Consider the following 27,145-nt stretch of genomic DNA (forward strand, 5'->3'; position numbering starts at 1 on the left):
GACGTGCACGAGAGCTTAGGCGGGTCGCAGCAGGCAGCCGGTGAGGGCGAGGACACCGGGAGAACGGGCACATCACCGGCCGTTGGTCCGCTGAGTCGTCGAAGAGCACCGGGAAGATGTCTGTGACGATGAGTCCGCACCGAGAAACCAGGAGCTAACGGCCGCTAGAGTCCTCGGATGTTTAGTCTCAAAGTTTTGCCCCAGGCGGTTGTTTCTGAGACGAGGGGATAAGACACCGAGAGGGACAGGTGTCCTCTCACGTCAAAAGCCCTTCTCCCCGCTAGACTGTAGCGCGACCATTCTTTTATCGGTTTTTCTTCTGTTTTCGGTCGAAGCTGGACTTTTCTGAGCCATGCTGTGGACGTGGTGGCTCGTCCTGCTGCTCTGCTGGGGGGCCACGAGCGGCGAGCAGCAAGCGGACGAGAGGGCAAGAGCCCCGGCTCGGGTCCAGGCGGACTCCCGGCGACAGCGGTCGCCTCCGCCGGTGGAGCCCTTGGATTTTGGGTTTGTACCGGCGGCGGTTTATGACACCCACGCGTATTATGAGCCAGGGGCAATAGGGATCCTCTTCCACATGGTCCATGCTTTTCTCTACGTTGTTCAACCGAACTCCTTCCCAAAAGGTGAGATTATTAACGCCCCCACCCCCTCCTCCCAATTCCTGCTCTTTCTTCTCCATCCTTCAGCTCTGGTTCTGTTTCTTATTCCCATGATTCCTCTCACATGATGAGGGAAACAGGAATATTATCAGGGCTTTTGTATCTCTACTGAATACCAACTGTTATATGGATAAACACATCACTCAAATGCCTATTGAATTAGAGTTTAGGCTAATTTAACTTTGTGTATGTTTGCATCTGACTCAAACAGGTGTTGCACCCAATTCTGACCCATCAGATTGAAAGACCTGAAATGCAGCTTTTTTGCAAATGATTTTATTTAATTTTTTTTTTTTTATCATGGCCACATACTATATTTTGGATTGTTTTGCCAAATTGTGACCCCAAAGAATTTAGATACGGTCACAAAGAAGGTATTGGAAAAATAAGATAAAATGAGACAGAGCCTAATTAATCCTGAAAAAAGTTCTGTGCCACACATGCTTAATATATATTGTAAAATAAATGCAAACGTAGTACGTACAGTACTTAGCTTATATGTGTAGTAAAATAAATGAGACATAAATATTACAATAATGTAAAAGTAGAGAACATATAATATACAATTAGAATAAATGGTGCTGCAAAGTACAAATGTGGGGAATTACAATCAATGAGAAAAAAAACTGCATTAAGGTGATTTTATGTGACTGTGGTACTATGTAAAGAATGCAGAGAAAGATGCATGAGTGTTATAGTATATGATGTTGATGAAATGACATGCATAGAAAAAAAGAAAATGGATCGCAGTATGTATGATCTGTTTTACAGTTTGGACTGGATTAGACTGGCAATAGGAGCTGTGATTTAAAAAGAACAAAAAAAACCCCAGTAGGATTAGAAGTTGATAACAGTGGATTTAATTGAGGTGATATGATAGTGGCGCACGATATCAGTGTCTGTTTTGACATTTGTGATAGCAGATACTGATGATCAGTAGCGTATAGGTCTGTTTTAAGACCCCCACCTGTCAGTATTTCCAAAGGATACCCAGATAAAAGTGAGGGGGTAACAATATTATTAGTGATCAGTGAGTCTGAGAAGGAAACGTAACTCTTTGGAACTGTGTTGAGTGGTCACAAGTAGACTTTTTTTTTTTAAGGCGTCACAAGCCATGAAGGTACTATTGGCCTATAGCTGACTCTTTAGCGTAACAGAATCCGACCGACCTGTTGTACATCATGAACTAAACAACATAGTCCAAAAGACACTCAAAACCTCAAAGAGACTACATTGGCAGGAATGATCTGCACATGTATCTGTATTCCGTTTCCGAGAGTGAATCTGTACCATAGCATGGATGACTCAATGCAGGACATCCAAAAAACACTCCCCATGTGGCGGCCCTCAGTTGAAATCCTACTGGGTCAAAACAGCATGTGCACGGAGTGAGTGCACGCATTGATGACGTGAGCTTGTTGACTCCATAAACCAACGTTATGAGCAGATTACTGGGATCAGTAGCTGTCATAGCTCCTAAGTGATCCTCTCTGGGCCCATGCTGTAACATTATTGTGGCGATTTTAAGTTGATCGGGTCTGTGACATGATCAATACAAACACATCGAATGTCGCTCTCTTGACCCCCCATGGTGTAGTACAGTAACCCAGTGATGGATATGTAGAGCTACTCCCAACTCAAAGCGGGTTTGTTTGTGTGCTGTATATACAAATATGAGTGGTCACGTTGGAGGATGACACAGTGCAATAGGATTGAAGGTTTTAAGTTGCTGCCATTTGGGTGTCCAGAGTTAGGGCCACTGGCAGGGTAATCAATTAGCAGGTCAGCGATTAGAGGAGGCTTTCTCAGTCACCTGCATCACTGCGTAATACTTTAATCCACTGGACCATATGCTGCTACTGTCAGGTACTGTCCAGTATGATTCACCGTCCCACACACGCACAGGTAGAGACCACCTGGATGTCATGTCGCCCATTCCCCCATCATGGGTCCTACGCGTGTCACAACACGCATGTTGTTCACACACATCGAACGCGCGCACACCTCGAGAGCCTGTTATCGCACTGTTTATGACTGCGGCCACTTGAGGCGTGAGGTTTGGCAGGTTCGGCTGATCATTTTACCGACTGTCAGCTTCCCCTGAGCCCTAAATAAATAATGAGGCAGTTTTTAGGTGACAGCGACAGAGTCTAGAAAAGCCTTTAAAGCCATCGGCGTGAATACCTAAATGACTTAGGAACATAAGTGTCTTCTGTATAAAACCGTACCCTGTGCATCCAGAAACCTGAAAGAGATTTCTGTGAATTTAAGAATTTTTGCATGTTACTCCAAAGCCCTGAAAGAGTTAAATCAGTATTTACTTAGAAAGCTGAAATTGCTTTGAGCTTTGAAATAGGTGCTTGATATGTACAATATGTCTTCATATATGGAGTCTTTGACACAAAGAGATGGAGATATGAACTATTTGTAAAGTTGAGTTTTATTTCTTACTGCAATATTTCTCATTATGCAAATCATAACAGCTTTGGACAAGAAGTTGTGCAAGTTTTACAAAAAATTACCCACAGTCACATTTTGTTATGTGATGTTTCTCTTTACTCTGTATGTGGCACATGTGCTTTAATGATCATTAATGATCTTTCTTTTTGCTTTATAGGATAACAGCACTGTTCAGAAATGTATCATCAAACTACAGGATCAGAGTGGTTTTTATATAGTAACTCCTGGATATGACTATGTTAGTGTTGCCTAATGAAAAGAATATTCATTTGTTTAATTATTAGCAACATTTAATTGTTTCATTCAAATCAGTTCTTTATTAAGATGATGGCCAAGCATAGGCATATTCTGTATGAGTTATGGACAATAGTAATTTCTTGGATGCTGTTTCCCATAGTTTTGTTGATCTGTTTGCAGGTTGATGACTCTAGAATTAAATGGTGAAAATGAAAGACGGCAAAAAAAAAAGGGGGGGGGGGGACCATATTGTGCTGGTTAGGTTGAAAAATTACCCCTTAATAAAACATGAAAGTAAACTGAAAAGTAAAGTACACTGCTGTAATTGTTCAAACTCATTGCTCTATCTTTTATGGAGAGATCTTTACACATTGAAACAGCATTTATGTGACCACTACTGTACACATATAGTAATACTACACAATTCTACACTCATTTACGCTGAAATGGAAGTTAAGTATGTAATATTTGTATTATGTTTGTAACATGTGGCCAGGTTTGCTAAAGTAAAACTTAAAATAGTTTTATAACATTAGTTTAATTTCTTGAAATATGTAGACAGATTATTTCTATCATACAAATTTCTACAAAAATCGAGATTCAATACCATTAATAAATTAATATATCAATTAAGATTTATCTGTGCGCCTATGAATGTATGATGCACAATGCAATCTTTACTTGCTTTTAAATATAAATAAAACAGTGATTCGATCTTTTTTTTTTTTCAGTATTTCTCTTTAAGTGTGATTTACTTTTATTACCTAACAACACCCAGCAGAAGTTGCTTCTCCAGTTAAGCAGAAACAGATAAAGGCTGGTGCACTGTAAGTGCTCATCTCATTTCAGTACACTTTTAGAAAATGTGTATATGTATGTACTGGTCTTGCATTAAATTCTGTTGCCCTGTCAAATCGTGTTTCCTGTAACACCGTTGTCCATGTGGTTAGAGCTTGAGTTAGGTTATTGTGAGCTGTTGGGGAGGTGACAGGTTGGGTTTAGGGCTACGGCTGAGTTGAGGTGAGGGTGGAGAAATGCAAGTCGATGTGAGGGAGAGTGAGGAAGGGTAGATCCCTGTCAGACCAATCGGATTCTCTCTGAGGTTGATCGGTCTCATAAAATCAATGGTTTAGTAATGTGGCACAAATTGCTGTCCGTGGCAAAATCTCCTCAAGTCCATGTTATTATTAACGTTTATTCATTTTTCAGGTTTCCAGTAGAGCTACTTGCATCAAAGCGGCAACAGATGATGAAAAACTTGAGAGCTGCTGCGCAATGGGGCATCACTGGTTTTTGACCGGCACTGGTTTAACTTCCTTCCTCCTGACTTACTCATTCCTCGTTACAAATCTGTGTGAAGGTTGAATTTAGGGTGTAGACACATTTTGGGCTCTTTCACTGTGTGAGGAGTCTGTTTCTTCTTATCCCTCTGGGTGAGTGAGTGAGTGAGCGACGGGACACACAGGGTAGATTAGAGGATTAGCATCCACAGGGCCATGCTACCACTGTGCTGCTACCACGGCTACAGATGGCATTGTCTCACACACACACACACTCACACACACACACACACACACACACACACACACACACACACACACACACACACACACACACATACATACACACAATGAAAGTGGGTCATAGTCCTGGTATTTGTCTGTTTGCCTTAATTACTGTGATTGGAAGCAGACAAGCTGTTTGTCAAAAAGCAAGTGTCTTAAATCAGATCACACTCAAGAGAAACCCAAATTAGTTGTCTGATAAGGATATTTAAGAAAAGCATGTGTAAGACAAGGGTGGAATTACTCCCCAGAGACTTTACTGTAGAACTTGCATATCTCCATCTTACACTGCAGACACCATTACATTCATCTAATCCTATTTATGCAATCCTGTTTATGTGTATCAGTCCAAAAAAAATTACTTTTTGCAAGCTAGGAGCTTTCAGTGTTTTTCACTCAAGATGGCAGACTGGATGACTTATACTTTGGCTGTCTATTATATGTCTATATGTCTAATATTTGCTGGTTCTCTTAGTCTTCTATGATCGTAAACTGAATATATTTTGGTTTGGAGCTGTTGGTCAAAATGAACAAGCAGTATAAATATGGTAACTTGAGCTCTGGGAAATTATGATGATGATCATGATTATGATATTTTATACACTAAATGCTCAATCAGTTGTATCAATATAACCGCTAGATCCCCTTTCTCTCTTTATGTGATCTTAGATATAACTTCATATTAAGAGTCTACTGCCAAAGGGAAAAAAAGGCATTCCCCATAATCCTCTTAGTTGTTTTGCTCCAGCTAACAGCGGGCTGTGTAACTTTCTTTAGCTCCTGCTGCCATGAAAATATATACAGTGCTTAGAGCCTTAAAGTAACATAAGCGCTTCATAACTGTTTGAACTGCAGCCCTCAGCTTCATCTCCTATTAACGTTGTGGCGTTGTTTGTAGTAAAAACTGTGCTAAAGAGGGAGTGACCCTGGCTCTTTTGAGTTTTTGAGCCACAATCTCACTTTGTCACCTCAATATTAAACTTGTCCATTCATATACACCCCTCCCACCCCCAATGGGTCACATAATGTATAAATAGAAAATTTTTCAAATTCCAAATATTTATGTTAAATTCAAATTTTTATACTCTTATGAAAGGGTGGGTAGTTCTACCACTCTAGGTCTTAAAAAATACTCAAACTAGCATGGTACCCAAACATGGTCACACCTTTAAATCATTGAATCTTTTTTCCTATAATTGAACTTGCTTCATCCAAAGGGAGTTCAACGTGTTCACTGTCCAGGGAGCTGGAGAGACTTCCCAACATGGTGTGTTAACTCTCATCATCACTCATATAATTGTTGTCACTTTCTATATAAAATCTTCAATCATTTCAAATGCAGCATTGTACCTATACAAACAAAATCCATCTCATCAAAAGTAAGCATTTTGACAGTCAACTTCAAGTTAAAATGTGCTTTAAGTTTTTCTGTAGTTGCACCATAAAGGCGATCAGGTTTGCAAACACACGTCTAAAACCCCCACCTGGCCATGTCAGGGGCTGGATGCAGTCATGCAAATGTTGGTTTCAGCCTGCTGTGTTTTGTGTAGGTGGGACTGAGAATGTTACTTTACTATTCTTTTGAGGCCTTTCATGGAGAAAGCAGCAGAGATGGTTGTCAGGATAGATAAGGCCTTGCAGTCCACACCTTCCAGTAATCTCTCAGAGCAGGTCAGCGTAGAGGATTGTGCTAGCCTATATTTACACATTACGGTAAGAGGGTTGTAGGTTCTGGCTTACAGTATAAATCACAGCAGCGAACTAGCAGCAGTGTTTAATGGTTTGCTGCTATTGTTTTTAGTCCTACAGTGGCATGTGTGGCCCTTTGAGCGTGTATGTTTAGTTGTGAATCCAATGTTTGCTCCACTTTGTTTGAATGACTAGGTCCAACTGGGTTTTTTTTTTTTTTTTAAAGGCCCTTGATTATGAAAGAGTCAAGAGACACACAAAATGATCAGTAACAATCAGTGATACATGAAAAGTAGCTTTATCACAAAAGACTCTTAAGAACAAACACAAAAAAACAAGAAAATATCACATTTTCTATAGAGAGAGTCTGTATATTTCAGTAAATCAATCGGTTGCTCTCCCTGACTGTTGTTCTCTACACAAGTTCATGTTGGACAGTGGTCTGTTCATCCTTTCAGATCTAATTCTGATGGTTGTTTATCCTTCCTTCCTCCTTTTGTTTGCTGTAGATACCTCTTATACTGGGTCACTGAACTAAGCTCTCTAAGCTTAACTCCCCTCAGTGGCTAATGCTAACTAAGTAGCTGAGCAGCAGCAGGTGGTATCAGATGTGCTCATATGCTGCATCTGGAGAGTTAACAGAGATGTCTTCACCCTACATGACAGTCTGAGATCTTCTCCAGTCGAACCCACTTTATTAACAGTCACATACAGACGCAATGATCAAAGAAAAGTAAGGCAGTCATCTCCCACCACGACAAGAGGATAGTGTTGAGAGGATTATCCTTATGCTCACAAATGATACTCGGAATCACAGTTCCTCTTACTTACCAGAAAGGCTCTCACAGTTTTGCCAAAAATTCAGTAAAAAATTTAGATAAATTAAGTATTTTGGGGGCATTTTTGCCTTTGTTTTGATAGTAGTTAGGATAGAGAGGAAATTAAAGCTGAAACAATTAGTTGATCAATCATTTAGGTGAAAAAACTGTCGAAATTTAATCTGCAACTATTTTGACAATCAATTTGTTTCAGGACTTGTTTCAAATGCTAAAAAATCTCCGATTATAGCTTCTCAAATGTGAAAATTTGCATTGTAATGCGAATTCCCAAGAAATCATGGAAAGATGCCACCTTGTAAAATTTTTTACTATTGTGTGACATTTTATAGACAAAATTATTGATTAATCAGTAATGGGAAATAATCGTTAGTTGCAGTCCTACAGCAAATGTGAGAGGAGAGAGTGAGGATAAATAAAAGTTTAGTATACGCAGTATAGACATCAATAGTGCTTCACTTCAGAAGGTTACAAACAGATGTAGTTACAATATGTTTTGTCTTCATGTGTTTTCTCTCCTCACCTGAGGTCAGCAGTTGTGCATGCAGACAGCAGAACCGGACACTGAGTGCGTGTGTGTGTGTGTGTGTGCGTGTGTGTGCGTGTGTGTGTGTGTGTGTGTGTGTGTGTGTGTGTGTGTGTGTGACAGCTGTGTCAGCGTTTACATGCTAAACTGGCCTCCATCTGCTTGTCATGTGCAGCGGCACCTACTGTCTCAGTCTGAGAAGACTCGCTATGTGACAATATTACATTCTGAAAAGAAAAAAGAAGTCGTGACATTTTGTTGTCTGCCCATTCCAGCAACTTCCTGTTCCTTTTGGTTACATGTGAGAGGCCTGACTAATTAATAACAAACACTGGAAATAATTTTCTTTACTGTCCATGTAGCTTCAGACAACTAGTACTCAGTGCTCTGTATTTGTATGTATCTGTTCACATAAATATGTTGCATAATATATGTTGTTTCTTTCAGCTGTAGACTTAAACACATCCATTTGTATGTAATAGTTTTATTTTTTACTATACATGTTTTCAAATTTTACAAATGTACATACTGTACACGTAGCATGTATGAGTTTGGATTTGTGTGCATGCATGCAAGTGTTCTTTACCTGCTGAGTAACAGTCCGGGTGAGTCCCCATCAAGGTAGGCTTACTGCTGGCTGACCTATATAAACACACAGACAGCTGGACTGAACTTCGGCGCTCGTTGGCGTCCGCACACAGCTGTTAGATATACGAAGAAATACAGTCACAATGCTTTCCTCTGAAATTAAAAACGATTCCACATAATCTGTGTTGTCTGCTTGCGAAGGGATGAAAGGATATCTTCACTCCAGCGTAGCTTGTCGTATGTTAAACCGGAAGTTTATTTGATTGTCTATAAATCTGGTTGTTTCGTCTCCTACATGTAGCCGTACTGACTGTAAAACATTGTTGCACAATGGATTATTAATTTGCAGCATTGTGTCTTATATATTCTTTTTTTTTTTTTTTTTTTCAGATCTGATTGTTCAAGTCATTCAGCAAAACATGGGGGGAATCAAAATAGAGGAATGGAGAAAGGTACATTTGATTTAAGTGATGATTAAGATTAATTAAAGTGTAGTGTTATAATACTGTACCCATCTAATGCTGACGTATTAACATATTATTGATATTTAAAGTTAAGCCTATAATTTAACACCTTTGAAAGATTGCGTTCTTGCAAATTAAAAAAATGCACCTTTCCAGAGTTCTAGAAATTCCATTTTAGACATTTTAAAGCCGTATGGTGTGTGTCAAAGAAAATGATAATCACAATCCTCATTTCAAAGTAATAAACCACTTAAATACTATACTTAAGACACATGACAGTAAGAATCACTAGGTGATCATATCGCTGAATAATTCTGAGAAGACTCTTTTGAGATTTTTGTTTGAATTTAATTTGCTAATTTTACCTTTTTCCATGTCTTGATGTCACCTTCACATCCCTCTTTAGAAACTGGGATTCTTCCGTCTCCTAATCTCTTGGCTGTCACACTGACCTTGTTTTGTTTGTCTTTATTTTCCTCTTGCCACGGCTTTTTGTGTGAATGTTTGTGTGTGTGTGTGTGCACACGCGTTTGTGTTTCTGCACACGGGCGCGCACGCACCATGGTGTTATAGCCAGAAAACGTCGTCCTGTTGCTACAGGTAAACCCCTCATAACACTGTTCTAAATTTTCGCTTTAACTGCAATTTTCACTCACTTGCAAAAATGACTCTGTGAGGGCCAAAGAGTGAAATAATGATTGAATGAGTCCTGTCCCCTTCCAGTGGATCTACTATGAGGCTGGATTCCTCATATGTGCGACCATCGGTATTGTGTTCGTGGTCCTCACTCCCATCATAGGCACGTTTTTCTGTGTGTGTCGATGCTGTGAGAACTGCGGAGGGGAGATGCACCAGAGACAGAGGAAGAACGCCGACTGTCAGAGGGGCTTCTACACCGCCTCGCTCATCGCTACGTCCATCTTCATCATGTGAGTCTTCTCTTATCTTCATCATATTGTTCATCATCGCTATGATGGTGCGATTCTGCCCTCACTTTGTGCGTCTGCGACTACTGCATTCTGATGAGTGGTTAGAAAGTGTGAAACACCAGTTACATCTACTGTATCTGCAGTGGCCTCATTCTGCTTCAAAAGCTAAAAGGAAATACATAAATAAATATCTTGGCATACATACTGTATTTTCAGATATACAGCAGAAGGGGGAAGTATGATACTGACACTGTACACTATGTGTTCTGAACTTTAACCCATCCTAACATTCAACGAAACAAAATCCATTCTAAATACACTGAGATCTACTGACTAAGAAGTCAGTCACTACAATTGTCTGTGCAATACATTTTTATGAGAGGTGAGTTACTTCTTCTGAAGTAATCCACTTTCCACCCAGAAACCTTTAAAGATAAAACATATAACTGACGCATATATTACTGTACATCTAACCAACACTTTAACCGTCTCCATCCTGGTCTAAACGTCATGGTCCCAAAACTTAAGAAACTTGTAACTACAACAGCAAAAGTTCCTTTAATCACACCAGCAAATATGTTCCATAAAGTACAAAAAAAGGTAAAGGGGAATTATAAGTATATTTAAACTGGATTGTAGTGTTTTCAAGTTGTCAAAATAAGTAATAAAAGGTTGGAAACTTGGCATCACTGCAATTAAAATGGTTATAACCTGAATATGAAATCTGAACAACATAAGATATGAAATTTTGACCAAATATACAAACACAGTTAAGAACTGGAATACTATGTATTATCTATGTACATACAACGTGACATACCGTACATTGTCACATTTTCATTTATTTGAACTGTTAACCTAAGTAAAAATAATCAAAATTTCATTATTACTTAATAGAATAGAAAACATTGTACAGATGTCATAAAAATATTTTCATATTTGATGTTTGATTATTGATGTTTTAGTGTTGCAAAGTGATGTACACATATTTTTGAATCACTGTTTATGCATATTTAAGTGTTTTAATACATGTTTTTAATACACAACATATAAACACAGAGACACACACACACACACACACACACACGTACACACACACACACACACACACACACACACACACACACACACACACACACACACACACACACACACACATACACACACGCACCAGCACATAAAGACTGGGACACGCGTGCAGTGTCCCTGCTCTGCGGAGGAGACAGGTGCACAGTCAGAAATATGATCTGAAATGTGCAGGACAGCTAGGTGTTACTGATATCACTTGGCTGTCTGTGAGAGGCCTCTCTGTCTGAATGAGTGCTTTCACGTCACAAACGTGCATACTCACGCACACACAATGCACATAAGCACATCTAAAGCACCTACTGGCCATTTGAAGATGTGGAGATATTATCTGGTCAGGATTTGACATTGTGATTCTTTTCTACGCTGTCATTCATCAGATTTTCTCTCTCATTTTCTCAGTTTCTCTCTCTGGTAGTTTTTGTCTTTCTATCTCAGCCGGTGTTGGTGAAAAACAAAAAAGTCTAGTTAATAGGTCAAGTCTTTGCTTAAGGGCTTGCAGCATAAAAGGTCTCAGGGATCTGGCAGGTACATTTAACACCTTAAAAGACAATAGTAGGATTCTTGACCTAATTTTTCCAAGTGCAGGAATAATATTCAGCCAAAATGTCACCATAATAATTAATACAAAAGCTTCAGCAACCCGTTTCAGTGAATGACAGCATGTCACAGCATTATCCATTATTCTTACAGTATATACAGTATACCCAGCTGAAAACAAAGACAGGTGTGCCTGGATCAAAACCCTTCTGTCAGATTACACTTCTTGGCTTATAATATTCCTGTTCATTCCTTTCATCACCATCAGTTCTGAAAGGACAAGCAGAGACGTACATAGGGAGAGAAAGCTGTTGGCGGTCGCATTTGAAGCCTTTCTTCTTCTTTCAAAATCCACATTTTAAGATATCTATGTGATAAATAATAAATAAATAAATACACAGACTACTCCAAACATGGCTGACAAATGTGACTCTGGTTCAGCTGACTGTGCAGGCCGATTATTTGACTCTATTAGACCCTGGTGAATCCTCCGTGAGTGACTTTTGAGGCCGTCACAGCAGAAATCTGTCTTTATATAGCCATGCTGCCCTCTGCTGTTGAATAATGGTCATTATGATACTTAACTGATCCTGCCTGCGTGCCTGTGTGTGCCTGTGCGTTTCAGTTTGGGAGTACTTATTGCCTACGCTGCGAACCATAATATCAGCACCCAGATCAAGAGCACTCGCCGGTTCATCAATACCAACATGAGAGACCTGAGGACATTTGCTAACAACACACCAGCGGTATGCACGGACACACACATACATACACACACACACACACGCATGAGACAAAAACACACACACATTCAAGTTTGAATTTTTAGTACTGCTCTAATTTTACTGTGCTTTTTCTGTGGCAGCAAATTGAATACCTGACAGCCCAGTACACCACAGCAAAGAACAAAGTCCTGTCAGACCTCGACAGTAAGCTGAACCCAGACTGTTTACATATAGTATTTGTCTAATGTCTCTCACTTTGTTTGCCCGTGGCTCCCTGTGTTTACAAAGCAATGTATATCTGTACTGTTTTCATAAAACCCTCTGATCTTTCTGTGTCTCCTGACAGACATTGGACCGCTGCTGGGTGGGAGGATCCACAGTCAGCTGGAGAAAGAGGTGGTTCCATCACTGGACACTGCCCTGCGTATGGCAGGAGGTAACACACTCTCTGTATTAGCGCTCAGTATGACCTCCTGTTAAGCTCACACACCTGAGACATAGTATCACGATGCAATACGAAGGTTCATAAGCTGAAAAACTACCTTACTACACTTTTTGGAACTTCTAAACAGATCAAACAAACTCCGTTGCTCTATTTCAAAGACACAATAATAAACATATAATTTTAAACGTTACAATTAACTGCAATTCTCAAGCACACTCTAATTGTGATACAATTGTAAAATTCCCAGTCTAATTATGAATTTTGCAAATTGTTGTGTCACTTATTAGGCAACGGTTTACAGTTGCTAATGGTTGTCTTTTACATGCAGCCTCCTTTTTTCATGGGTTTACTACAGAATCCTGATGTGTCTCTTAGGGACATATGCTAGCCATTTTTTAATTTTCTTTTTCCCCTTCGATCCTCTCACATTTCCCTTTATCTAAAGCAAAAGTTGAGAATGCCATCAAAGGTAATCAGAGCTGATGTTTTGGATTCAGTGGTGCAGTGCTTGTGACTTTGTGTTAGTAGATTCCACTGTTTCGTCTTGTCTTTTGCTGTGGTTTTCCTCTCTGGATTGTTGACCTGTGGTCAGTGTAATCAGTCTTATTGTAATAATATTGATAGTTCTGTGTTGTGTTTACATGAAGTATGTGAGCCTCAGTCATTTGACAATACAAAAAACACACTGTTATGGATTATTCTGGAAAAAGTGTAGTTTTTTTGTACAAAAAAATTGCAAAATTTTGTTTCAGTTCCATCTTTCCTCTGATGTTTGTAGCCATGCGGGAGACCAAAGAGGCCCTGGAGAACGTCAGCTCCTCCTTGGAGGTGCTTCAAGAGGGGACAGGCAAACTTCAGGCCAGTCTGTCGGGGGAACGGGCCTCTCTGTCCAACACCCTGTCCGACCCCGCCTGCACCAACGGAGCCGTGTCTCACACCTGCAACACCATCCGGTCCACGCTGTCCCAGCTGGGTGTCAACGCAGACTTCTCAAGGGTACCAAGGAACAATAAATTGGGAATAAAAACCAAAAAATTAATGGAAATAAGCATTTTAATTTGCAGCAATGTATCCATATTTGCTCATCTTCTCACTTTTTCATCCTCTGCCTTTCAGCTCCCAGATGTCAATCATGCCTTGGCTAATGTCAATACAGTCCTAAGAACAGATCTCAGCAACATTGTACAAAAGGTTAGTCTCCATCTCCTGTTTACGACGCTCCTCATCACCCATTTGGCACCTGGCATTAGAATGCAATTTGTAACTGGATAACTTATCTGCATAAGGAAAAAAACATATGTCGATGGTAGGTGTGAATGTATGTATGCAGAAAGCATGTGAATCGGAATGCAATCCGATCATCTCGCATTAAGATCAGATCTCATCCAGGCTGTAAATGCAATCTGTAGAGCATGACTACAATTTTAAGAAAAAAATGCCCCATTAAGTTGAAAGGTCCACTGATTTGTCCTCCCCCTGTTAGCCTAGTAGTAGCAACTTCAACTTCACTTTATTGTCCCCAAGGGGAGATTTCTCTTACAGCCAGGTAAAACATAAAACATACAAAGACTTGAGCACACAGGCTAAAGTACATGCATAATATATTAAAAAATACTTGAACCACATGCACATCAATTGACAGTTTAAGGGATCACCCCTGTAGTGGTTACTTTGGAAACATCACATCAGCTGAGTCTTCATTAATACAAGCGTTCCATCACAAAAATTAATTTTTAAAAATGATTGATGCCCGTCCATGACATTCCTTTCTTTGACCTGGGAAATGCCTACTGTTGTTAACAAGCCGACCAGCTCCAGTAGTAATCTGCATATTGACATCCAATCATAATTTAGGCAGAGTCAAGATAACAAAAACATTATCACCTGTTCAAAAAATATACTTATACATCTTTTTCTTGCTTTCTTTCCGCTTCCAGGGTTATTCATCCTTTAATGACACGCCAAGACTGGTTAAAGAGCAAACTAAAAACATTGTCTCAGGTACTTAAGTGTATATATGTATATATGTATATGTGTGTGTGCGTGCGTGCGTGCGTGCGTGCGTGCGTGCGTGTGTATATTTAATTTACCTAAAACAAAGTAAACTGTTTTCCCCTCCTCTTTACATAAGTGATGGGATTAAGTCTGACATTAGTATTTTCACTTTTATATTTTCTCTTACCTTCACCTGCATATTTGTGGATGATGAAACCACAGCTCTTCCTCGTAAGTCCTGTTTTATCCCTTTTCACTTTCTGTTAGGACCCCCCCCCCCCCCAGTCAATTTTGTCAGCTCTGACGGGACAGACCTTCTAATTGATACAGAAAAAAAATGCATAAATTTGTGTACCTTTCTGATTTTGTGTTTGTCTCTTTGTTTGTATGTGTGTAGGAGTAAAAGGCATGCTGGATAAGATTAGCACAGAGATCAACAGCTACTCCAAGATGTTTCCCGTGGAAGCCTCTCTGGCCAATTTCACCATTTTCCTAAGTCAGGAACAGAAGAAAATTGAATCCTTTTACCCACACATTGACCAAATGGATTTCTACAGGTTTGTGCTTATGTGTTTGTCTGTGTACACATATCAATCAGATAGTGAAAACAAAAATCTGTCACATTATGGGAGCAACAATTTGGCTCCCAAAAAAAGTTGGTTTTAGGCTTAAAGCAGCTATGATTGATAGTTTTTATATCAACAATCTATCAAATGACAATGTGAAAACAATTTGACAGTGTGAACGGGGTTGCTTGTAGTGATGAACATACAGAGAATTATCACTTGAATCTGCAGCCCCCCTTGACCAAAAACAGAGCTAGAGGACAGTGAATATTGGACTTACATTCATCAGGTGGCCAGAAACATGACTCCAGCAGAATGATAATGTGAACTGATGGATGTGTAAATAAGCATCTGTTTGCTAACAACGGTGATGATATGTCAGTGTAATGTTCACAAATTGCTTCCGCTGTCCCCAAGTGGCCAAAAAAAATTGGTTATTTCAGGTTTAAGGTTAGCATTATGACAAGGTCATGGTTAGGGTAAAACTCCGGGAAATTCCTATGAATCAATAGTGTGTCTGTGCCGCAGGTGGGTCAGCTGTGTGGCGGTGCTTTGCATGGTTGTCTTGGTCATGGCCTTCAACCTCCTCGGACTGCTGTGCGGTACATGTGGTTACGACAAGCAAGCTACACCTACAACCCGAGGATGTCTATCAAACACCGGCGGCAACCTGCTAATGGCGTAAGTTACCAAGCGAACAGTCCAACACTGAATATGAAGGGAGAGTGTTTTTTTTCTCATGGCTTGACATTTTCGTTAAGATACACCTCTGTTTTTCCTGCTATGAAAAGTCAAAAGGCACAGTTTGCTGTGAGAGAGGTTTATTGATGTAGCATACATACACACATTTAAATAGATAAAATAGAGGGAAATATAGGACAGTTAGTGACAAGGACTGAGTAGAAAGTTTGTCAAATCTACAAGGTAACAGGTGGTAAAATATGTGTTTATAGAAAAAAAGTAAGTGTAACTAATAACTTACAGAGACTGTAACATTTTAATTGTTTGGTAAAACTTTGAACTCTCAGAAGCCAATTGCAATTGACAAAAAGCAGGTGTTGAACATTTGTTTCATCTCTCTACAGACTAGAGTAATATCTATAGATCAATGACTATCACCTCAGATGCAGTAGTCTTGTTACTGACTCATTTTAGTCAATTGATAGGAAGGACTAAATAAATAAAATGTGGCTGAAGTTCAGCTATATACATCCTCATGTCCCACAATTTTTGCAGCCTTTTCCCTGCTGAATAATGCAGTTTGCCAGTAAAAAAATGATCCTTAGCAGGTACTTTTTTAGCTCACCAGTTACAGAAAAGTGAACTTCAAATTGGAGCCCGAACATCGTCTAATCAGGCTGAGGGAAGAACATAAAACAAAAGGGAAGAAATTAAGCAAAATGTTGTAATAGATGATGGAAGGCAGGAAACAGAATATAAGATAACTGATGTTTCTATGTGTATATGTCTCCCACACTCTGTCTCTTGCTCTTTCAGTGGGGTGGGCTTCTCTTTTCTCTTTGCCTGGGTGCTGATGGGCATCGTGACCACCTTGTTTGTTGTTGGTGGCAACGTGGAGAAGCTGATGTGTGAACCTCTGGCTAACCGACAGCTATTCAAGGTATTGAATACAAACGCTCTTCCCCCCTGAAACGTCTTCTTTTCTGCCTCTCCCTGTGATTATCTTGAAGAGAGTGTTTTTCTGAGCAGGATAGTGTCACTATCAGACAACACTGCAGCTCTGTGCTGATGAATGTGTGTGTGTGTGTGTGTGTGTGTGTGCATGCGTGTTTGTGCGTGTAGATTATAGACACACCATTCCTGGTTCATCCCTCTAAGAAGAACTTCCTTCCTGGGATGCTGTTTCAGAATCCTAACATTGACCTGACCTTGGGAAGCATGTACAGGTAAAATGCTAACAGCTGATACACGCGTACTGTACATAGGGCTTAATTATTTTTTTTATTTGAACAGATTTTTTAAAAAGAGCCCATTGTTTCTTTTCAAATTCATTTATTATATTTATTTAGCTTTTTATGAAAATACTGAGGTCTACTCTTACACTTACTGAAGATAAGGAGATTCAGAGTGTTATCATGCTTTATCTGTCTTTTAGGGAGTGCTATGAGAACAACGGTCTGTATCACGCTCTACAGCTGGAGACCATGTTCAACATCAACTCCTTCCTCAACAGAACTGTGGTAAGTGGGCGATCGGGTTGAAGAGTGGTTAAGGGTGCCGACCATGGACCGCAGTGTCCCCGTTTTGACTCCCGGTTTGGGGACCTTTGTTAGGTCTTATTCCCCATCTCTCTCTGCCCTTGTTTCCTGTCATCTCCCTGGTAATTGGTAATTGTCAGTTTACTGTGTGGGAATTGTTGATTTCTTATTGGAGCAAGATTATTGTCAGCGTGGTAACTTGTGAGTTTGTTTGTGTGTTTCGCCACAGTACAACAGGGATGTGGCCAAAGTGTTTGAGAGTGTGCAGGTCGACCTGCAGGACATCACACTGCTGGAGCAGGTCGGCAGAGACAACCTCATGAACTTTGCCAACTCTGGAATTGGACAGATTGACTATGAGGCATACCTGGTGCAGGTTTGTGTGTGTGTGCGTGTGTGTGTGCAATTGTATTGTAACGCAATTAAGGGCGCTAAAGTCGCACATTTTGGGGACTCATCTCCCATGTGGAGACAAAAGCTGGTCCCCACAATGTTAACCATTTATGTAAAGGTAGGACTTAGTTTGGGGATTGGGTTACGGTTTGAATTACAGTTAGGTAAGGCAATGTCAGGAGAAACGTCCAGAAGATTAATCTGAATCTGCCCTCACCAGAGAAAAAAAACAAGTGTGCGTTTTTGTGTGAGGCCTCAGTTAATTGATTTTGCGTGTATCTATCAATCCTCAGTGTCAAGGTAATTATAATAAACTTAAACTAAGGACAAAAATACCATAAAAGTGAGTATCTGCAACTAAATGACACAGTCTACCTTTTTCTTAACTTTTGTCATTAAACCTTTAAAAAGCATCCAATGAGACTATAACTTGCATAACTACACTAAATCCAGACTGAAGCCTAAGTAAAACTAAGCAGAAAATGATTTTAAAACTGAAAGATAAACAGCACAAGGACATTAATCCTGCTTCATGAATGAATGAATGTCTTGTTCTAGGTAAATAAGGGAGTCACTCTCGTGGATCTCCTGTCCTTCTCTACTGACCTGGAGGGCCAGGCTGACCAACTGGTGAGTCGCGTCATTACTGTACCAACTAGTTACAACAGCAGCATCACAGCTATTATTATCGTCCAGAGCCAAAATCAAATGAGAGATGGTAACAGGTTTTTGTTTTTGAACTTGGAAGAAATATATGTATGCACTGTTTTGATTTAATTGAGTGATAAGAGGACAACCAGAAACAGTTAAGCCAGTCACTACATAGAGCAGCTTGACGGAAAGTTTTAATATCTGATGAGACCTTGTGAGTTTTTGTAAGTGACACTGGGAACTACGGGAGTCTGTTTGATTTCAGGCTTTAAAATTGTTTGGCTGAATATCTCCGGGACAACTGCTAAACAACTCTGGTGCTCATCACAGGCCTAAAACAAATCTTCTACGTTCAACTGTCGTATGTTGTACGAGTTAACAATGAGTCTATGTTGCTTGTTTTCAAGCTTTGGGATAAACGTGTTTGTATAATATTGATAGACATGCTGAAGACTGTAGGGATGCCGTATAAAATATTCTAAAACCAACAAGTCCATTTATATAGTCAGACAGCCTCTCTGGAAAATGATTTTGCTTCATGCTCACTGATCAGGCTGAACAAACTGCCCATTCACCCTGAACGCTCTCACGTTTATGGCATAAATGCATAGTATAGGAACTGTGCCATTTAAGGGCACATGGAACATAGTACAGAGGGATTAGTGTTCATAAGTATTTGTAAGGAAGGAAAGAATAATAATTCACTGAGTTAATATCCATTACCTAATGAACGTAAAGACTGTATTGTAGGTTTTGTAGGAATACAGTCATGTATCCTCAACTCTTAAAGTTTGTGTTTGTTTGTTTACAGCCACGCGGTGCGCTGGAGAACGCACTGAAAGGACATGCCAGCAGTATCAGACAGATTCACAGAGAACAGGTGGTGCCCATGGAGCAAGCGATGGTAATCACCTCTCCCACAACACAAACACAAACAATACCAATGCCACACACAATCAAAAACCTACACTTAATGCATATGCGCAATAAATCAGTATCAGTATACTGGATTGGAAAATTCCACCGCACACTAAGAGAATTATTTCATTGATTTAGTTGTGCAAAATGTACTAATCGTTGTTTGTTCACCACATAACCGGCATAATCGGCTGACAGTGATAATAACAGAAAATGATAGTGATAACAAAAAAGTACATCATTTCTTATTTGCACGAAAAAAAAATAACTGCAAAATACATATCATTAGAATTACATTGAAAATTCAACAGACTATCAGAATGGTCCAAACAAACAACACTGAAACATACTTTTTATTTCACTATTAGTAAAAGACATACAAGTTATAAAAGTGTTTCTTTATTCGCCCAGCCCCTCAATGTTCCTCCTTTTTTCTCCTTTTCTTTCATAAACTGGTGACAGAAATATGTCAGAGCGCGGGTAAGCCACCGTTGATGCACAGCACGGTGACTGTGTTGTCTGTCTGTGTTTACACTGTCCGTAGCAACGTGGTCCGTGTTGTGACAGCAGTGGCGCGATGTGACGGAGTATTTGCAAATGAGCATGCAGACACTTGAACGTGCTCTTGTTTTGTTTGGTCACAGTTTGTGTTTTTGTCTTCTCCCACAGAGTACCCTGAGCCAGAGTATCAAACAGCTGCAGAGGACGTCCAACGACCTGCCGGTGAGTAAACACACTGACAAAAACAATGTTGTTAATACATAACAGCATATTAAACACAATTACGTGCTTAATTGACACACATACACATCCAGCTCAAATGAGTTTTTCTCTCTCTCTCAGGTCAAGGTCACTAATATCCTGAGTGCCATTGATGCAGCAGAATACCTCATCACTCATAATGCCTCTCATGTGGTGAAGCAGGTACAAGACTTTATGACAGATAAAACGCTACGCTATGCTTTATACAGCGCTGCACATATGACCTGGTAATGTGGAGTTTTTTTAAAGGTAACCAGTTTTAACTCTGTTTTGTAAACTTTTTTCAAATTACATTTAAATTATTTACAAGTTTGTGCAGTGTATTGATGCAGTGGTGACAGAGCAATATGTGCAAAGAGTATCTTTCTTGAGATTTTCTTGAGATTGTGTTACTTGTCGCATTTGTTGCGACAAATTTACTTTCAAAACGTACTTCCAATATGCAAGAGACGGGGACAATATCCATAGTCCTCATTTTTTGTAAAGTTTATCTGAAGATAATCTGAGGCTTCAGCAGTCTAAGTTAAATCAAGTGGGTATCATCCAAATTTACCGTCTCTTTAGTATAAATTTCCCTCTTTGTGTGAGAGTAACTTTGGAAATTATTTACCTTGATTATTCTAACAGTGACTGGTGAAAACTCTAGCTGGCTTCTGATAAACATCGTAATATTGAATTAGAATATTTTTTGTGTGGAACAAGGACTGTATTTTGTTCCCCATCACTTACATTGATCTCTTGATGGCCAGTATGAATAGGAGGAATGAGTACAGCATGAAAAACACATTTCAGCGTTAATTCAGGCACCAGAATATTGTTTTAGGGCAAACTTGAACAATTCTGAACCGATCCTTTAACCCTAATCATACTGCAGTCACATTTCCTAACCTTTTCTTCTCTGTTGCTTTATAGGAAACAAAGGGCTACATACAGAACCTGGTGGGATACTTCAAACAATACACAGAATGGGTTAAAAACTCTGTGAGTATTCTCCCAATATCTCTGTTTTTTTTGTGAAGGTCACGGCCTGGGTCACTTTTCAGTTGAGACAGTGTCAGCATAGGAAAAGTGTGCAAACTGCACTTTGAAACTCAAAGGAAACGCGTTCATCAGTGCAGTTAATCACGTTAAATGAACAATACAACTCTGCCCACTCTAATGGGCCTGTTCAGTCATTGAGGAGTTAAACAGATTGTTTAGGTTTCAGTAAATTACAGGGGCTTTGGGAGATAAATCCTGATTGTAACCAGAATTTTTAACAGTCCAAGAAGCCACTTCGATTTAACTTGAAGATAAATCGAGAGATCAGCCAGTAGGAACTGAAATGTCCACAAAATTTCATGCACAGCAAGTTCTTGTTTCACATTTTGATGTCATTCATACCCACACTGTAATTTATATAATGGTTTTTTATGTAATGTATGTGTGTGTGGATGTGTGTATTTTTCCCTACAGTTGACTGCAGAGGTGGCCCAGTGTAAACCCATCAGTAACATTGTGGACAGCATGGAGATCGTAGCATGTAGCTTCATAGTCGATTCAGTGGTAAGGACACCAGGACATTGTGGTTATGTGTGTGTGTGTGTGTGTGTGTGTGTGTGTGTGTGTGTGTGTGTGTGTGTGTGTGTGTGTGTGTGTGTGTGTGTGTGTGTGTGTGTGTGTGTGTTTGTGTGGCTGGCACGCTACTGAGGTGTAGTGATTCATTTCACAGCTGTACAGTACGTGTACGTGGATCTGTATTTCAACTAAAAGCTGCGTTGATCGGGCCTCGTACTGACTGGGCCCCCACACAATTGTGCAGGTCGGGGCTGCTGGCTTGGGATGTTACATGTGCCTAACAGATTTTGTACGTCTAGGTGAAACATAGTGCGAGGGTTCCTCCTTTGAAATTTGTAGGGGACGCTATCGAGCCCTCTTGCCACACCCTAAGCCCAAGGCCCATATCAAACAACAAAATTCACGTTTTGCCAAATTTCGTCAGTTTTCAAGCATCCCAAGCCCCTCAGAAATGGCTTCCTGTTTCATGGCGAGTAATGCGTCTCCACAGCGCCGGCGTTTGATGAAAACTCCAGAGCGCCACTTTTGAGCATCATCAAGGTCTTAAGACTTTTCTGACTAAATTTGAGGTGGATTTGGTTTCCTGCTAGGAGGAGTATGTCAAAGTATGAAACTGTAATTTCCTTTTCCCAGTAAGTGGCGCTATGGCTCAAATTTGTCGTTTAGATGTCTTCGGGCCCAGAGCCTAATCAAAAACTTGAAATCTGAGAAAGATCTGACCCTGTGGTGTTGAGTTACAACAGCTCTCCTGTTCTACAGCGAGCCTGCACATTCACCGCATCGCCACAACAATGTCATTTGATGAAATCTCAAAAGCTTCACGATGTAGCATCATCGTGGTCTTAATACATTGCTGGCAACATATGAGGTAGATCTGGTTAACCTGCTAAGAGTCGTTTGTAAAAGTAAAGGCCTATAATTTCCTTTGGCCAGTGGGTGGTGGTGTTACCATGATTCAGTATTGGGCTGTAAATGTCTTCAGGCCAGGACTCGCATAAAACGTGGAGCATCATCAAGGACAATATATATATTTAGGTTACAACAACTCCCTGTTTCATGGTGAAACATCCAAGTTCGCCACGCCGCCACAGACACGCCGTTCTACGAAAAAACTCAAAAGTTTCGCAATTTACCATCCTGAAGGTCTTTATATTAAACTGACCAGAGTAAATTCAAAATGGCTGACTTCCTGTTGATTTTAGAGTATGGCTCCGAGAGGCTTTTTTTTTTTTGTAAGTCTTAGCGTGTGGCTAACGCATATCGTACGTGTAGGTGAAACGCAACGTGAGTGCGGCTTCGTGGACATTTTTTAAGAGGCGCTATCGAGCCAATTTTGCCACACCCATGCAAAAGACCCATGAAACATGTACATTTTCGCCACTTTTGACGCACGCTTTGTGAGTTTTCAGGCACCTTTACCCGCCTTTAAAAATGCGATTCATTTTTGTCACGAAGAATAATAATAAAATTAGCCGTTCCAAATATCAACGGCTCTTTGACGGTTTGAGGGCGCTCCGGGTTTTTGCGACCACACGCACGAGAACAGTACGTCCTCAAGTCTCCGCACACACTGAGATGGGACAGAGTTTGTTTTGAGGCAGGGCGGGGTCTTACATGCGCAGAGTTTCTCCACTGTTTTTACCCGCAGCCCCGAGGAGTTGTAAAGTTTTATATTTACTTATCACGTATATGTCATGAGTGTGAGCTTGTGAGAGAGTTTAATGAGAGGTCAAATACGCCGCAGACTGTGAGCAATATAAACAAAGAATTTATATATCCGTGCTCCAGCAGCGCCCGCAGCCGCCGTACACGTACATGTGCTGAATGCGTTTGTATTTTATATGTTGTGCCCCACGTTTTATACTATTGGTGCCTCCTAATGTGTACATGTCTTGTGTGTCCTTGTGCATGTGTCTTTATGTGAAAAGTAGCAGGAACATTCTTTAGGGCTGCAACTATAACTATTTCACTGTATAGGGTTTTTTTTTTTTGTTCATTATTTAGTTTACAACTGAAACGACTTGTCGATTGATCCATTAGTCATTTGACTGAAAAGTAATTGGCAACTATTTGATTATTTTTTAAGCAAAAATGCCAAACATTTGCTGGTTCCAGCTTGTCAAATTGGATTTATTTGTCATATATGATATTAAACTAGATATCTTTGGGTTTAGGGCTGTTGGTTGGACAAAACAAAGAAATATTGAATATGTCACCTCCAGCTCTAGGAAATTATGATGCATTTTTGTAAAACTATTTTCTGATATTTTAGAGTCAAAAGCACTTACCAGCATGTAGAATAATTGACAGATAAATTGATAACAAGAATAATTGTTAGTAGCAGACCTCGTTTAGTCTATATAATCTATGCAATCTTGGTAAATAATTCCAAAGATGTTTTCTTCAAATTGTTGTCTGAACAAAAGTCCACAACTCAAATATATTCCATTTACAGTGATGTGCAAAAGATAAAAGTAGCAAATCTATACACTTTTAAGCAAATATTTAAATATTTAGCATTTTTTCCCTGATTTAACAATCAATTTATCACTAAACGTCTGTTTTGAAGAGGTTGGTTGATTTCCAAGGGGAGCTTGATAAAAATGTGAAAAATTACGAGTGAATTTGTTTTTCAGAACACTTTCTGGTTTGGTCTGGGAGGCTGCTGTATCCTCCTGATCCCCAGCATCATCTTCTCCGTCAAACTGGCCAAGTATTACAGAAGGATGGACACGGAGGACGTCTTTGAAGAGTGAGTCCAGACAACACACATGCACGTTTTGTACACACACACAGTACAGCCAAAGACAAACCATTCCTTAGTTTTACTCCTAGATTTCTAAATCATCTCTGTTCTGGATCAAAACAAAATTAATGAATCCTTCTCCTCTCTCTTTCCCTCTGTCTTTATTTCCGTTTCATGGCCTTTGATTCTTCATATTTTTCCGTCCTGTCATTTCCTCTCTCTCCAGCTCCTCCTACCCGTGGCTTGTTGCACTTTGATGTTTGTCTGCTATTCGTGCGTCCTTTCGTCCTCTTCCATATGCCCACTCTTTTTGTTTCGGTATGGGATACCTCAGTCTTGGATCTATTCCTTCTTCTCACTCTTTTCATCAGAAATCACGAGCATGATCTCGATTGTCTTTGCACGGATTCTTGTTTCCTCGTCACGCCTCACGTCGCTTGCTCGCTATCGACTCTATTTCCGCCGTGAGTGACGCTTTCCGAGGATCCCGCCATCCTTGTTGCTTTCACCAGGGTCTTCCCAATTTCTTTCTCACCTGTCCTCCCTCGCTCTTTTGTTGCAGTTTGGGTAATACAGGTAATCATGAGGAACAAGTGTGCAATATCCATGGAAACCTCCCTGTTGTCAGGTACGAGTCGTGCCCACCAGCTCTGCTCGCTTGCATGCTGAGGTGTTAATTGGTGGAGGGATATCTTTGTCTGTATGATTGAGAGTCTGCAGAACTAAATGTGCTACAAGAGATTTTTCCACAAATATTAAATTTATAAAGGATTCTCAATGTTTATGTATGCATGTGTTTGTGTGTGCGCGTGTGCGTGTGTGCGTGTGTGTGTGTATACGTGTAGCTCCCCCTATTACGACACTCTGACTTGGTTCCCTCGGGCCTCTGCTCCCCCGAGCCAACCCGACTGGTGACCCACAGGAACCTTCTCCCCATTGAAGAGGTATTGATTATCAGTTATAGCAACCCACTAATCCAGGTCCACCTGAATTAACCATCTAACAACCACCAGCCATTCAATCGTCACCAGTCTGACTTTACCCAGGAGACTGTGGCAGACGTTTCACCATCTCTCCACTCTTTTCATATCCGAGTTTCATCCCTTCCTCTTCTTCAACGTTCATCCATCACTGTTGTTTCTTTTAAGTGCCAATGCCCATTCAATTAGCTGGACTCAACGTGGAGAAATTACCCACGGTGAGCACGATTTAACCTCAAGGCCCCATATCCATCTGACGCCGTCTGCGAAGATTTGACCATTTTTCATGTCCGTCCTCGGATTTGTTCGGCATGAAGGCGACGTCCTGTAGGGAAAACAATCATTTTGTGGTGTTTGCAGTGTTAACTTGTGTGTGTTGTGTGCATGTTGCTGTGTGTGCCGTTTAAAAAAAAAAAAAAAAAAAAAAAAAAAAAAAAATGAAGTTGTGTTGCAAATTGAGCTTATAAAGAAACATAAAATATGCTCACTAAGATATCATAAATACAGAACTACACCTTCATTTTAGTTTATTTTATTAAGATGAAGGCTGACACAAATTTTAGCAGCTGATCCCATCAGTTATTCCTCAACATTCCTTCTTGTTTGAATATCCGATTATCCATGATTTTTAGTAAATGATTTAAAAAAGATTTAATTGTGCACGAAAGAGTATTGAAATGGAGGCTCTATCTTGTATAAATGATACCATCTTGTGCCTTTGATGTAGAACATTGTGGCCATGAAATGAATCTTTTTTTTTTTTCTACTTTGACCTCCATGTAGATCTGTAGCTTTTCACACCAAAGTTCATTTCTGCACAGATAGTTTACAGTATATTTGCACACTTAATCCTTGCAGCTATTTGCATGCTTTGGTCAGTGACGTTTTAAATGGTCTGGTATGATGTTTTGTGACCAAAATGCATCATTCGCTTAACCAATAACAATTATGTCGCGGATGTAGCACAGATTTATTTGCATCTGGAATTTGTGTTTGCTCTGCCCGTCACAGTCTTGATTCATATTAAAGGCCGGAATGTGAGCGGAGACGGTCTTTAGGTTCAAAAAGGGTCTCATACTACTGAGTGTTTATTTGCCTTTGACTCAAACTAACACATTGACTCTTCTAGAAATATGCTCTGGGTCTTAAGCGTGGGGGGATAAAGCTGTTGATGAACCCAGAGCTGATTTTACTCTCTCTTTTTCTTCAGTGGACAAGAGAACTGGAACTGAGCTTTAACTTGAGGTAAGTTTTCCTTTGTTTATTCTTTTTCTCATCATCACTCAAGAATAGTAAAAAAAAAAAAAAACCCACTGTAGGATACAGATTCCAGGTTGTTTCTGACATGGTTTCTCTCTTTCCCAGGGTCACTGGACTTTCCAGCTTTCCTATTCAGATCTTGTAACACTTCCAAGGACAAAAGGGAAGAATGACAACAATCAGGAAATGCGTGGTGAGGGTGTCCCCCACCCCCAGTTACCCCCTCAAGCCATTTGACAAGGATCTCTAATACCAGCCAAGTGTAGTTTATTTCATGCAGACCAGCATCCAGTCACAGCAGCACCACAGCAGTCGTCCTAGCGTTTCATATTGTACTTTATCAAATGTC

At 40.1% G+C, this 27,145-nt stretch overlaps 1 protein-coding gene across 7 annotated transcripts; it reads left to right on the forward strand.

The window, feature by feature from the left end:
- Window positions 1–27,023, forward strand: prom1b (prominin 1 b). 7 transcript variants are annotated; one of them, XM_040146855.1, is made up of 27 exons: window positions 1–623; window positions 8,951–9,012; window positions 9,598–9,624; window positions 9,748–9,953; window positions 12,205–12,325; window positions 12,445–12,508; window positions 12,651–12,740; window positions 13,528–13,745; window positions 13,866–13,940; window positions 14,687–14,750; window positions 15,142–15,301; window positions 15,839–15,991; window positions 16,808–16,931; window positions 17,114–17,217; window positions 17,427–17,511; window positions 17,759–17,905; window positions 18,481–18,552; window positions 19,385–19,477; window positions 20,161–20,214; window positions 20,335–20,415; window positions 21,166–21,234; window positions 21,709–21,798; window positions 24,447–24,562; window positions 25,119–25,184; window positions 25,402–25,500; window positions 26,747–26,781; window positions 26,902–27,023. In XM_040146855.1, exons 1-25 carry the CDS (start codon window positions 353–355, stop codon window positions 25,469–25,471), a joined length of 2,682 nt encoding a protein of 893 aa, XP_040002789.1. In that variant the 5' UTR covers window positions 1–352; the 3' UTR covers window positions 25,472–25,500; window positions 26,747–26,781; window positions 26,902–27,023. The 7 variants fall into 7 exon arrangements, with proteins under 7 accessions (XP_040002789.1, XP_040002792.1, XP_040002790.1 ...); XM_040146858.1 differs by lacking the exon at window positions 25,119–25,184; XM_040146856.1 differs by lacking the exon at window positions 9,598–9,624.
- Window positions 27,024–27,145: the final 122 nt, after the last annotated feature.

This window comes from Xiphias gladius, chromosome 15 (assembly GCF_016859285.1).
Source record: "Xiphias gladius isolate SHS-SW01 ecotype Sanya breed wild chromosome 15, ASM1685928v1, whole genome shotgun sequence".
NCBI lineage: Eukaryota > Metazoa > Chordata > Actinopteri > Istiophoriformes > Xiphiidae > Xiphias > Xiphias gladius.